At 44.2% G+C, this 14,680-nt stretch overlaps 1 protein-coding gene across 11 annotated transcripts in view; it reads left to right on the plus strand.

Moving 5' to 3' along the window:
- The window catches only part of ST18 (ST18 C2H2C-type zinc finger transcription factor), a 684,113-nt gene that overhangs the window by 586,831 nt on the left and 82,602 nt on the right, over positions 1 to 14,680 (plus strand). For all 11 annotated transcript variants that reach the window (XR_004538340.1, XM_033933682.1, XM_033933686.1 and 8 more), the window contains one exon: positions 7,499 to 7,614. Coding sequence is in view for 10 of the 11 variants with exons in the window: in XM_033933682.1 (XP_033789573.1) it covers positions 7,499 to 7,614 (116 nt within the window). In the remaining variant the exon portion in view is untranslated. The remainder of the gene's footprint in view (positions 1 to 7,498; positions 7,615 to 14,680) is intronic.

The following is a 14,680-nucleotide window of genomic DNA, read 5'->3' on the forward strand; positions in this document are numbered from 1 at the left end:
CTAATTCCATGATAGAGACCTTCAAGATCATGAGGGGCATAGAGAGGGTGGATAGGGACAGATTCTTCGGACTGAAGGGGACAACAGGTACGAGGGGGCATTCGGAGAAACTGAAGGGAGATAGGTTCAAAACAAATGCAAGGAAGTTTTTTTTCACCCAAAGGGTCGTGGACACTTGGAATGCGCTACCGGAGGAAGTGATCAGGCAGAGTACAGTACAGGGATTCAAACAGGGATTGGACGGATTCCTGAGGGATAAAGGGATCGTGGGATACTGAGAGAGGTGCTGGGATGTAATACAAGTATAGAAAACTAATCAGGTAATAAGTATGGAAACCCAACCAAGTCGTGAATGTGCAAGACCGGAGAATTAGGACTTCGATGGGAAGATAGGACTTCAATGGGAAACCAAGGTGGCAAGGGGGCCCCTTCTGGTTATTCAGACAGGTCGTGACCTGTTTGGGCCGCCGCGAGAGCGGACTGCTGGGCAGGATGGACCTATGGTCTGACCCGGCGGAGGCACTGCTTATGTTCTTATGTTCACTATACTTTTTTTTTTTTTTTTTGAGATGCTGAGACATAAACACCTTTAAAAGCAGGTAGCATTTGAACTTTATTTTTTTATTTATATTCCACTCATCTGCAGTTCCTTGTGAGCTTCCTGGGATGCTTTGCTAGGTATGCATGGCTTGAAGATATACGTCGTCTTTTACAAAGCCGCGCAGCAACAGCCCCGAAGCCCTTTAAATCTCTGTGGGCTTCGGGGCTATTAGTGCAGCGCAGCCACTAGCGTGGCTTTGTAAAAGAGGCCGATAGTATTACTTTAAGAGTAGTAGGAAAAAAGATCTTTTGCCATTATTATTTTCTTTCTCATTTGGGGCCTAGTTTGCTCCAAGAGAATGCTACTGTTCCTATAAAACAGACTTGCATTCAGAAGAAAAAAAAGCAAAAACAGAGATAGTAATTTTATGGGGGCAAGATGTTTTCTTTTGATGTATATAGTAGTACAAGCACATTTCACCCTAACTAATATTTGATTTAACCAGGAAGAAGTTCTTTATTAAAATAAAGATTGATGCCTTAGGAATGGGAGAAAGCTATAGAATAAAATAAATTATTTTAATGTGTGTGTAATTGCTGGTCTTACTACTTGTCACCACTCATACTTTCACTAGCATAACCCCAGGATAATTTTATAAGAGCCCTTTTTCATGTGTAAAAAACTTTTGTGCACAAAAAATGTCCCCCAGGAAACACCCTCTCAAGACTCCCTCCCTTCCAACCTGAACTCCCTGACTTGAGGTGACCTTTAGCATTAAACCTCCACCTAGAAGTTTCCCCACCTTCCCAAAGACCTCCCTCCCACCCAAGGCCTACTTTTTAAATTTCCTAGTATCTAGGGGGAAAGGCAGAAGCAATCCTCAGCCTCTCCTTCGCCACCCTGCACCAGGATCCAAAATGGTGCTGATGATCGCTAGAGGTAGTCTTCTGGTACTATCACTAGGTGTCATGTTTCCATTAGGGGTGTCTTAATTTAGATGGGCCATCAGAGGGGATTTGTGCTTGGGGGTGGTACCCTGGCTACAACTATTTCCTAAGGTTGCTGACCCCTTTAAGATGCAGTCCCAGAGCATCAGGCTGCAGCTTGTTAGCCCACTGCTCCCAGGCAGAAAATTAACTCAAACTTTTTTTGTTGGGTTTATTTTACTGGCTAAAATGTTTGCATGTTTTGTATCTCATTGCTGTGTAATGCAGGGTAACCTAAATAATACTGCATTAGTACACCATAACTAGTGTCAGAGCCCTTTATCATGGGTTAACTTGATAACTACCCCCCTCCCCCACTTCAAATATTTTGCTGAAAATCCACCTAAAGTTTGGAGCTTAAAATGTAACGCCTAAATTTAGGTCTGCGATTCATTTTCTTATGGAAATTGATGCTAAGCTTCTCATTTTGTTTTTACCAAAATTTGCCCCTGTTGCTGCCCACATTTAGAAAGTTAGTAGAATTTTGAGTACAAATGTAGGCATGCAACGCGACTGAATTTTCAAAAGGGCCAACTTAAGAGCATTAACTCTTTGGATTTTTGACTGGGCCCTTTTAGTAGTGATTCCCACATAGCAAATGAGACACAGCCCATTCAATTTCTATGGGACCATTTATCTTTAAACACCTTTCCCATTGTTGCCCTGTTAAAGCAATACACTATCCAAAAGCCATTTTCCTCCCTATTGTGTATGGATATTTCTCTATCCACAGCATTCTTTGTTCATTTTCAAAGTACAATATGGTATATGTCATCAGTTTAGGTATGTTAAACAATTCCTCTTGTAAATCTTTGTAGAACCTTCAAGCATTTTCACAATATCCTATCATTTTTACATAGTAACATGGTAAATTGTAGCAGCTAAAGATCTGAATGATCCATCCAGTCTACCCAACAGTCACACTCATTATACATTCATGTTTAAATTGCCTTTTCTTTAATATTTCTGGGCAATAAACCATAGAAGTCTGCCCGGTATTGTTTTTAGATTGCTGGAGTTGTCATTGACGCTCACTCCAGCTTATCCTAACCATCCTGTCATTGGAGCTTCTATTAAAGCCCTCCCCAGCTCATCCTAAACCAAATCACCATATATGGGATACAGACCCTGCAGGATTGCCCAGTACCAGCCTTGGTTTGTTTTATACCATTAATTTTTTAATTAGAGATCCTCTGTGTTCATCCCATACTTTTTAAAATTCCATTACCGTTTTCATCTCTACCAACTAGAGAGTTGCGCGGGGACAGAAATCCCACCCATCCCCGCCCGTCTCTGCCAGGATCCTCTCCGACCCCACCCATCCCCACCAGGATCCTCTCCATCTTTACCCGTCCCCGTCAGGATCTTCTCCGTCCCCACCCGTTCCCACAAGGAATTACCTCCATCCCCGTCCGTCCCCATTAAAAGCAGCAATTACTCCTGACAGGATCATCAATTCCACAGTTTCTTTTGTGTTTGCGCTGCTGTTTTCCTTGTGGAATCTCTGGTGGAACCCTTTTTTTGTTTTCTGTTCAGATAATTAACTTATAAACCCCCTCTTTTACTAAGGCTGACGTGTCCATTATATTATATGGACGAACCCTGCTTCCAAAGCCTTCCATCCCCGTGGGAGTCCCGTTGGCTAGAGGGGAGTCCCCGTGGGAGTCCCGTGGGTCAGAGGGGGGTCCCCGTGGGAGTCCCGTGGGTTAGGAGGGATTCCTGTGGAATCCCCGCAGGACCCGCGGGATTCCCGCAATCTCCGTTCCCGTGCAGACCTCTACTACCAACTCCCTTGGGAGGGCATTCCAGGTATTCTCTCTGTGAAAAAGAATGTCCTAACATTACTCTTAAGTCTGCCACCCTGCAACCTCAATTCATGCCCTCTAGTATTACCATTTCCCTTTCTCTGGAAAAGATTTGTTTCTATATTAATACCTTTTGAGTATTTAAACATCTGTATCATATCTCCTCCGCTCCTCTAGAGTATATAGTACATATTCAAGACTTCCAGTCTCTTCTTGTACGTCTTTTGTCACAAGCCCCATACCATTTTTGGCACTTTTCTTTGGACCGCTTCAAGTCATTTTACATCCTTAGTCAGATATGGCCCCCAAAACTGAACACTGTACTCCAGGTGGGGCTTCACCAGCAACCTGTACAGGGGTATCAACACCTCCTTTCTTCTGCTGGTTATGCCTCTTTCTATACAGCCCAGCATCCTTCTGGCTACTGCCACCACCTTGTCACACTGTTTCATCACCTTCGGATCCTCAGACACTATCTCCCCAAGATCCCTCTCCCCATCTGTGCATATCAGCTCTCACCTCAGATTTCTACTCCCCAAGTGCATCACTCTGCATAAGAACATAAGAATAACCTTACTGGGTCAGACCAATGCTCCATCAAGCCCAGAAGCCCATTCTCAGGATGGCCAATCCAGGTCTCTAGTACCTGGCGAAAACCCAAAGAGTAGCAACATTCCATGCTACCGATCCAGGGCAAGCAGAGGTTTCCCCCATGTCTTAATAACAGACATGGGGACAAATTTGTCCCCGTCCCCACAGGAACTCAATTTCACCATCCTGTCCCCGTGAGTTTTGTCACTGCCCCTGTCCCTGCCCCATTCCTGTAAGCTCTGCCTTAATCACACAAGCTTCGAACGCTTATGATTTTAAAGTGAGGCTTGTGCAGATCAGGACAGAGCTTGCAGGAAAAGAACTCAATAGGAAAATGAGTTCCTGCAAGGACAGGGGAAAATTTGTCCCCGTGTCAAGTCTGCACTTCTTCACATTGAATTTTAGTTGCCAAACATTAGGTCACTCTTTTTCATTTTTTCCACTCCCTCCAGGGTGTCCACTTTTTACAAGTCTTGGTATCATCTGCAAAAAGGCAAACCTTACCTTCTAACCCTTCAGCAATGTTGCTCACAAATATAGGGCTACGGTGGTATTAGCTCCGACACTCATAGGAATTCTATGAGCATCGGAGCTAATACTGCTGCAGCCAGCGATTAAAAAAAAGCCTAACGCAGCTTTGTAAAAGGAGAGTTATTGAACAGAATCAAACTCAACACTGATCCTTGTGGCACTCCACTACTCACATTTCCTTTCTCCGAGTGAATTCCATTCACCACCACCCTCTGGCGTTTTCTTTTTCTATATTCCATCCTACTGAAAATAAAAGTGTCATAGAATATTAGGGCACTGTTCTATTTACAGTGCCATAAAAGAGCCCATATCGCATATTTCTTTTTTAATATTTGAAACTAAAAAATAGGAAAAAATATAATCCATAGTCACTCAAAGCAAAAAAAAAACCAACACAAAACAACAGATGGTAACCTTTGCATTTTTATTGACAAATAACCAGAAAGGTCATTAGTAATAAAAAGTTATTGCTAACACTCAGTTAATGGGATAATAATGAAATGCTCAGGAGAGGGAGGATTGATCTGGTATCAGAAATCCACTATTTGTACAGCAGATACCACAGTAAGAGGTTTTGTACCTGTGAATAGCAAACTAGACATTAACCTCTACAGTTTCAGGAGGGTTATTGAAATGCTGATATCGTTTCAAGAACTGTTTCAGTTTTGCATCCACATTTTACCTTCTCTTATTAATTTGGAATCATTTTTCATTATAAAAACAAACTGATAAACTGATCCTTGCTCTAGAATCATCACTTTCTTCCAAAGGCTTTTAGTCCTGCAAATTTCAGAGCTATGGCAATGGACAAATATCTAAAAGTAGTCAGCCCAAGCATATTTTTTTCATGTTGCAGAAATGATATTAAGACTAGATCAGGGGGGGAGGGGGGTATTTTTGATTATAATTGAAACAAATCATTTTCATAAATAAATAAGGGAGGGGTAATATTTTATATTATGATGATCAATTATAGGATTTCAAGTGTATTTGAATGCTTAATTGATAAATGTCAATATTGTACTTGATTTAAGATTTGAAATGATAAAAGATTAAAAAAAAAAAATAAAAGACTAGTTTCAAGTTTTAAGTTTTATTAGGATTTTATATACCGCCTATCAAGGTTATCTAAGCGGTTTTACAATCGGGTACTCAAGCATTTTCCCTCTCTGTCCCTAGATCAGAGGATATTTTGAGTCTCTTTTCCTAAAGTGTTATAAGTTTTTGCACATGCCATGGGTTAGGTGCAAAAACTAGCACATGGTAAGTGCAAAGACTGTGTAGTAAATACAGGAGATACTCTCAATCATCTGCGCAGGGCAGACAGTTACCATATGGACACCTGGGGATTTTCATTGGTGTTTAGTGATGCCAAGCAGGAGTGATCCCCTTTTACTCCTGCCTGGCACTGCGCCTGGAGTCAAAATGGACATCATAATCTCTCGTGGTAGGGGGCATCCTTCCATCCTTCTGCTATCCATTTACTGGCAACCCTTTTCCCTACTTTTATGTACCAAGCAAACAAACAACAACACTGGCTAGACAACTACATTAATGGAGCTAGACTGACCTATAACGCCTTTAGAAAAGCCATAAAAACTGCCTTTTTGACAGAAATATCACCTAAAAAGTATCTACACCAAACACTAAATCAAATTCTATTATTTCAAATATGTCCACTCCTGTGTATAAGTCTGAAATTCTTAACAATTTTTAACAATCTGTATATTGTAATTCGCTGCCTTTAAAGATTCTGCATTCTGTAATTCTCTGACTAACTGCATATAGTAACTCGCTGACTGTCCAGCTCTCTTCAATGTGAACCACCTAGAAGTCTCACAACTATGGCGGTATAGAAGAATAAAGTTATTATTATTATTATTACAAAAACCAAATGATGGATCCTACTAGTACTCGGTACTTCCACCCAAAATGGGTCTCTAGCTAGTCCATTCACTTCCTAGAATTAAATAATTATTTATGAGAGGGAAAAGGATCTCAGAAACCTGCTCAGAAGAAGTCACTTAGATCAACTGAGATCTCTGTTGAGGTGGCAATAAGGAAAGCTGTGTTATTGGCAGTTATGATACCTAGTACTTGGTAATAACCCATGTGCTAGCTGTCACAGCACTGTCCCAGTCATACCTACACACTGCCCATTCTTGCATTAAGCAGCTAGTATGGATGTTTTACTGCATTTGCTGTTTTAATGCACATCAGATGTCAGCGCAGATTTGCACTAATTTTTAATGCACGGTAAAACTTTCAATACTGTGTTTCCCTGAAAATAAGACACTGTCTTATATTAATTTTAGGGCCTCAAAAACTCACTAAGTCTTATTTTCAGGGAAACAATGCCCAATCACAAACCCACAGCATCTTTCTTCCCCCCTCCTCCATGCAGCCGAACCCCTGCCGACCCTTCCAGCTATCCCTCCCTTTCCAGCTCTCCTTCCCCAGGCCGACCGCGAAACCAACATACTATTACCTTATTCCAAAAGGTAGTGTCGCATATGCAATCTAAATGGGCTACTTCAGGCCTTCTGCCGCCGGGGCGTTGCATGTGCTGCATTCCTGTTGACATCAGTGATACGGCAGAGAAATGCCCCAGCGAGAGAAGGCACAAAGCAGTGCATTTAGATTGCTGCCGTGACACTGCCGTTTGGAAGAAGGTAATGGTTGACGTGGGGACGGAGAGCTGGAAGGGTCGGCGGGGGGAAGCGCTGCTGCCTGCGAATCCAGTGCTTCAACTAGGGCTTATTTTTGGGGTAGGGCTTATTTTCGGGGAAACACAGTAGTTGCTTAACTCAGCTTAGTAAATGGGCCCTTTTGACTTAGTGAGATTTATTCCTATGCACCAGTTTTAGATTCTCTGTCTTTTTCTTTTTCTCTTATATACTCTAGTTCTCTCTTGCAATGATTAATTTATGTGATATGAATTTTTGCGACTACCAGAAAGGGATTTTTGAACTATAACAATTATTTGTTAGCTATAGGAGATGTGCAAAATCAATGCAAAAAATTAATACATTATGTTATTTCAGAAAGACACGGGGAGCTGTTCAGAAAGTGTAGAAGAAAAAAAGTACCCTGGAGAAGTATCGGTACCAAGCCCTAAACCCAAACTCCACTCAAGAGACCCAAAGAAAGAACTTATTACGTAAGTCACAAAATACATGTATTATCTTTCTAGACATAGATGTATTGACCAAGGTATAATGCGCACAGAAAAGTAATTTAATTTAATTTAAAAGTTTTTTGGAACCCACTTTTCTCCAAGTGAATTCAAGGCTGGTTGCAATAAAAATCAAGTTAACAGAGAGACATAGTAAATAAAAGCAAAGGTGGGGGGGGAACCCAGAAAATAAATAAACAAACTTTAACTAATAACCTCACTGCCTAACTCTGGGGTCCTTTTACTAAGCTGCAATAAAATGTGACCTTAGAGAAGTAGTAAAATGGCCTATTTTTCCATTTTTGTATTAATGCCCATGTGCTAATGTCATTAGGGCACAGCCATTAAAAAGAATATTTTGCATGTGTGCACTTACCAACACCTATTTTGTAGTTGCTTTAATCCTGCAGTAATGTAGCTGCGCTGAGCAGTGTAGGAATACCCATTCTCTGCCCGCAGACATGCTCTACCCCCAACAAAAAAATAAAAATTTTTTAGCATGCGGTTAGTACTTGCTGATTTGGAACTTACTGCAGGACACCTGATCATATCCCACAGTAAAGAGAGGACAAGTGGGGAGTGGGATAGAACACGTCAACCTTGGGACAAACAAACTTTAATTTTATAAATTCAAAATAAATACAAGAGCACATGTATAAAATATCCTATGGAAATAATGTCCTTGTATTGAAAGGATTCAGCCAATTATCTGACATGGTTTGTGTTTCGACCCACCAGGTGGAGGCCTGCCTCAGGGGTGTGTCTGTTGGTCTGAATAAAAAAACATTGGTCATGAATAAAAAACATTATGAATTATATCATTGAAAGTGCATTCTCAAATGGCATTAAATTATAATAAAATAACAGCAAACAATATCAACCATATTAAAAATGGTTCACGGAAGTTTCGCCCCCCACATTTCGCCCCCAGCAATTCGCCCCTCACATTTCGCCCCCGCACATTTCGCCCCCCGGATGTTTCGCCCCCACACATTTCGCCCCCGCACATTTCGCCCCCCGGATGTTTCGCCCCCACACATTTCGCCCCCGCACATTTCGCCCCTGAGTGTCAGACTATTCCTCTCGCAGGCGATTTCTTTGCCGACATGACGGCAGGCTACAAATTCAAAGTGCACAGCTGGCTGTTCTCACTGCCTCTAATGTCGGCCCTGCAGCTCCGGACTTCCCCACACCTGCTCTCTCCCCCCCCCCCCCCCTCGATCACTATTATTTTAAATGTTATGGCAGCCACGGCGCTGTATCCATCGGAGGAGACTTCTAACCTCGGCCATGAAGTTGCTGTTGCAGGAAGAGTTCCGGGGCAGGCCGAGGTTAGAAGTCTCCTCCGATGGATACAGCGCCGCGGCTGCCATAACATTTAAAATAATAGTGATCGGGGGGGGGGGGAGAGAGCAGGTGTGGGGAAGTCCGGAGCTGCAGGGCCGACATTAGAGGCAGTGAGAACAGCCAGCTGTGCACTTTGAATTTGTAGCCAAGGACCAACAGATAAGTTTTATTTTAGTCGATAATTAAGAGTTAATTTTTAGTATATACTATGGCGGTCGGGACAGTGAAGGCAATAATGGTTCCAGCGGCAACCTCGGTTTGGTTTTTACACTGAATTTAAATGGTTGCGGGTCTGAGCACTTCACACAAATTATTATTAATAACATTAAGGAGGGTATCCCTGCACGCACAGAGTTAATAAGAAATACTACTTTGAAGTACAACAATAAGATGATCACAAAACATGATCACAGGAAGGTTCCCGCTAAATCTCTCCCTCTCTCTTATACTGTGGAGGGACTTGCCTGGTTTAGATCCAGTGCTCACTTAACGTTTACGTCCCCCCATTAATCCTTGTCTCTGGGCTATCGCTCATCAGCATGAACTCCATCCCTCCGACCCCTAAAAGGGAGGAAATGCCACAGCCCTGATGTGATGTGAAACCTGATCAGTGAATGCCAGCAACTCTGTTCCCCAAACTGGCTTACACACATTCTCTCTCTCTGTTTTGTACTTTGTAATCCAATAGCCTGGAAATGCAGCATTCACTACCTCGGCCTGAGGTGTGGGGAAGTCCGGAGCTGCAGGGCCGGCGTTAGAGGGAGTAAGAGCTGATGGTGCCACAGGGTCCCGCGTTGGGGGGGGAGGGAGGAAGAAAGAAGATGAGGGTCATAATCCAACGCTACCTCGGCCTGAGGTGTGGGGAAGTCCGGAGCTGCAGGGCCGGCGTTAGAGGGAGTAAGAGCTGATGGTGCCACAGGGTCCCGCGTTGGGGGGGGGAGGGAGGAAGAAAGAAGATGGGGGTCATAATCCAACGCTACCTCGGCCTGAGGTGTGGGGAAGTCCGGAGCTGCAGGGCCGGCGTTAGAGGGAGTAAGAGCTGATGGTGCCACAGGGTCCCGCGTTGGGGGGGGGGGAGGGAGGAAGAAAGAAGATGGGGGTCATAATCCAACGCTACCTCGGCCTGCCCCGGAACTCTTCCTGCAGCCACCACCCACCTAGGCAGGAACATGAAGTTGCTGTTGCAGGAAGAGTTCCGGGGCAGGCCGAGGTTAGAAGTCTCCTCCGATGGATACAGCGCCGCGGCTGCCATAACATTTAAAATAATAGTGATCGGGGGGGGGGAAGAGCAGGTGTGGGGAAGTCCGGAGCTGCAGGGCCGGCGTTAGAGGGAGTAAGAGCTGATGGTGCCACAGGGTCCCGCGTTGGGGGGGGGAGGGAGGAAGAAAGAAGATGGGGGTCATAATCCAACGCTCAGGGGCGAAATGTGCGGGGGCGAAATGTGTGGGGGCAAAACATCCGGGGGGCGAAATGTGTGGGGGCGAAATGTGTGGGGGCGAAATGTGTCTGGGGGCGAAATGTGGGGGGCGAAATGTGAGGGGCGAATTGCTGGGGGCGAAATGTGGGGGGCGAACCTTCCGGATCCCATTAAAAATGAACCAAGGTTGATGTGTTCTATCCCACTCCCCACTTGTTCTCTCTTTTTGTTGGATTTTACATGGAGTTTCTGTTCCTTTTACTCTGCTCTATAATTTGTTCTCATGTCCCACAGTAAGCCATTTTAAGCAGCAGTAAGCACTCACTTAAGGGCCCCTAAATCTGCCTGTCACTGAAGTTATAAAAAAAACCTTGCTTGTATTATGGGCTATTTGTTAACACAAGTGACATATGCAAATTAAATAAGACTTTAGGACAGTGGTTCTCAAACCTGTCCTGGGGGATGGTTTTCAGGTTAGCTCTACTGAATATGCATGAAACAGATATGCTATCCTATCACCTCCATTATATGCTAATCTCTCTCATGCATATTCATTAGGGGATCCTGAAAACACAACTGGCTGGTTATCTCCAGGACAGGTTTGAGAACCACTGCTTTTAGGGAGTACGCTTTCATTTTTGTTACTGTAAGTGGCCTAATGGATTTTGTTCCTGTCTAGGTCTTTCAGAGAATTTGTGTGGAAGATCAGATACTTTCTATATCTGGCTAAAATGAGGGAAGGAGAAGCTTGCTCAGTATCGGTATTCTTGAAAGATGCTATTGAAATAGGACATTTAAGGACTTCCAATAGAGAGGTTTCATCAATGGCGAAAGGAAGCCAGGAGTGTTTAAGGCTGCAAATTAACCCCATCAACTTCTAAGCAGCCATTCTAGTGCAATAGGCATATCATTCTTGAACCAGAGTGTTGTGTACCTCTAATCATGAGATCTGGTGTATAGAGCCTCATTTACATTTTTCTGCTTTACCTCCCATCACTCTGGGCTGTCCCGTAATTCCTGGTAGGAGCCTGTCTGATCCACTCATGCTTATTTTTCCTTTAATTTGGGGATTTTTATCTGATCATAAGACTTTTCGTGGCTGCAGAGGATCCCAGTTATGAGAACATAGACTCTGAGGGCAGTAGTCTATAGCCAAGTGGCAGCCTATTCTGCAGGGCACCTGCTTGGCAAGTTTGGGGAGCTCAGGGGCCATTCCCTTGGGAGTAAGACTCACTTCAGGTTTTGTCTGCAGAGAGCTTGAGTACAGGCTGAGTGGCCTCATGGCGGTTTTTTACCAAGGTCAGGTGCTGACTGTGTTTCCTCCCTCCAACTTCGCACACGAGTTCTGTTGAGGGTTTGAGATCTCAGTCTGGCTAGTAGGACTGAGGACTGGAGCAATCTGAAGAAGCAAGCTATCTGGGTTTTCAGGCTTGTCTGAGACAGAAGTTTTTTGGCTGCAGTTTCAGCCTATGCAGCTCCTAGCACCTGCATGACACAATGAGTACAGTCTGTAATAACCTATGAGAGAAATCGGGGGAGGGGGGTTGTTGTTGTTAGAAGCTGTTATTAAAGGTTTCTGGGGCTAGGGACAGGGTCCCTCATCTCTAAAATCCTATTTCTTGAAATTTTTTTACCCTTTATGTAGCTCCCATGGGCTGTTTTTGGTGCTAAAATCACTGCCACAGTGGCCATCTTAGATTTCACGATTTTAGAATAAAAGCCTCTATCATCTTAAAAAGAAACCTTGATTTGGCTCAAAATCAGTCTGGATGAACTCTTCATGTCAGGATACCCAAGATTCATGCCAGATTTGTGCTGAATGATTGGCTGCGGACCGTCCATTTCCCACTTGCCTTGTGGCACATAGGGGTGTGGGAGCCACTGGTTTAGCCTCCTCTAGTCCCTCTGGTGGTTCTGGGTCCCAGATGACTTGAGTTCCAGGTTACAAATCCTGGCTGGAGCTGGGAAATGGAAAAAGCAAGTCCCCAGCGAAGCACAGCCGTTAACCCCAGAGTGGAACACAGGAGTACCTACAAGAGCCCTCTGGGCATTCTCATCTGGCTTTTGCTCCAGAATTTATAAGTATGATGTATATTTAAATTACAGTGGTCATAGTGACACCTCGGGAGTGGTGGTGGTGGTAGCGCCAGGAGTTATTTTCCCTAAGAGCACAGTTTCCACACAGCAGAGTCATGCACAAGATATGGGAGTACAGTCATAAGAGGACTGGGATGAAAGGGATTCTGTATCTGTGCCTTTACTTCTTTAGTCTGGGTCCTCAGCCCTGGATCTCGAAGAGTACCTGACTGTGTGAAGGCTGTTTAAGCCCATAGCATTTTTGGAGATAATTACCGAGTCTCTCCAAGAATTAAAGATAGAGCTTCCACAGACTTCTACTGCTCAGTGCTGGCTTATGAGCAGCATTAAGGCCCAGACCATATGCTTTCTCTCTTATCCGGACATTACTAAGATGCTGACAAACCATTGGGAGGTCCTGGAAGGGCCCCTTCAGGTAGCTAAGGCTATGATGAAGCTTTACCTGATAGACGCTGATTTTTCATCAGCTGTTTATTCAGCCAAAGATGGATTTTTTTTGGTGGCGCAGGTTACTAATCTTGACTCCCTCCCCAGTAAAGTGGGAGTGGCATCAAAATATGCACAGGACTGCAGGCTTGATTTTGTCCTTAAGAGGCAATTTGAGGCCACTGTGTTGTGGTTGAAAGCAACAGTAGAGGCGTTGTACGTCACACATGCTTGCCACTCGAGTCGATCTCCAGGATTAGAGGCAAACACGAATCCCCAGTTTCTTATGTTGGGAGTGGATTATGTGGTAGATGCTCTATATAATCTGTTCAGGGACCCAAGCAAGGTCTCTGCATATGCTATTTTCGCCTGTAGAATGCGTTGGATCAGACTGTGGGCGGAAGGTTTATCCTTTAAAGCTACTCTGAGTAAATTGCCTTTTAAAGGTCAAGTGCTCTTTGGAAAGGGTCTTGATGATCTAATGGCCAGTATGTAGGATAGTAAACCAAAGTCTTTACCAGACAGCAGGCTAAGAGCCCCAACAGGGTCAGATCGAGGTAATTTTCGTGGCTCTAGGTGCTTTTGGCAGTACTCGGGAGGACCTTCAATCCAGAGATCTTTTCAAGGCTCGAGACAGAGGTTTGCAAGTGCCATGCATCCCCTGTCATCAGGATGCTGCCCCTCAGCAGCCCCCAGGAGCAATTATGATGCCAGGTCTCTTGCACTCCAAGGATAGGAGGGAGGTTGTTGGCTTATTGGAAAGCATTAGCAAGGATCATCTCAGACTACTGGGTACTGGAAATTATTCAGGAGGGGTACAAGCTCTAGTTTTTTCATCCCCTTCCAGATCTTTTTGTGGATTCTCTGGTGGGAAAGCCAGAGAAAATGGTCAGAATCCAAGCGACAGTAAAGAGGCTACTAGATCTAGCAGCCATGGAATTCTTCCTGAACAAAGATTAGGCCTTAGGTAGATATTCCATATACTTTATTGTGCCCAAAAGAGACTCAGAGGACTGGATGTTGATTCTGGATCTGAAGTTAGTCAAAGCTGCCTTCAAGATATCGTGCTTCCGCAAGGAAACTGTAAGGTCAGTCATTGCCTCAGTGGCACCAGGGGAATTTCTCACTTCTCTGGATTTGACAGAGGCCTATCTGCATATCCCCATTTTTCCAAATCATTGAAAGTTCTTAAGGTTCCATGTTCTGGATCAGCACTTCCAGTTCTCGGCCCTTCCGTTTGGACTGGCCACAGTGCCACACATCTTCACCAAGGTGATGATCCTAGTAGCAGCACACCTCCATGAGGAGGGGATACACGTGCATCCTTACCTGGTCAATTCGTCAATATGAACTTCGCCTGAATCCAAGGGAAGGACAGCAGTAGAGCATGTGATTCAGCTTTTGCAGAGCCTGAGCTGGGTTATAAACTTCTGAAAAGTCACCTAGAGCCAACACAGTTCCTGGAGTATCTGGACATTCATTTGAACATGAAGGAAAATAAATATTTTCTCCCGGAAGCCCACAGAGAGAAGCTCACGTGTCAAATCAGGGAGTTTTGGAATAGGCCAGCAACAGCTTGGCAGTACTTGCAGGTGCTAGGGTCCATGATAGTAACTATAGACGTGGTATACTGGGCAAAAGCACATTTACGCTATCTCCAGAAGGTGTTCTTATCCCGTTGGTCCCTGCAAATGGATTTTTGCAGATGCTTCTACCTTGGACAACCAAAGCGCATCACAGTCTGAACTGGTGGCTGGAACTAAA

This window comes from Geotrypetes seraphini, chromosome 2 (genome assembly GCF_902459505.1).
Source record: "Geotrypetes seraphini chromosome 2, aGeoSer1.1, whole genome shotgun sequence".
Classification (NCBI taxonomy): Eukaryota; Metazoa; Chordata; class Amphibia; order Gymnophiona; family Dermophiidae; genus Geotrypetes; species Geotrypetes seraphini.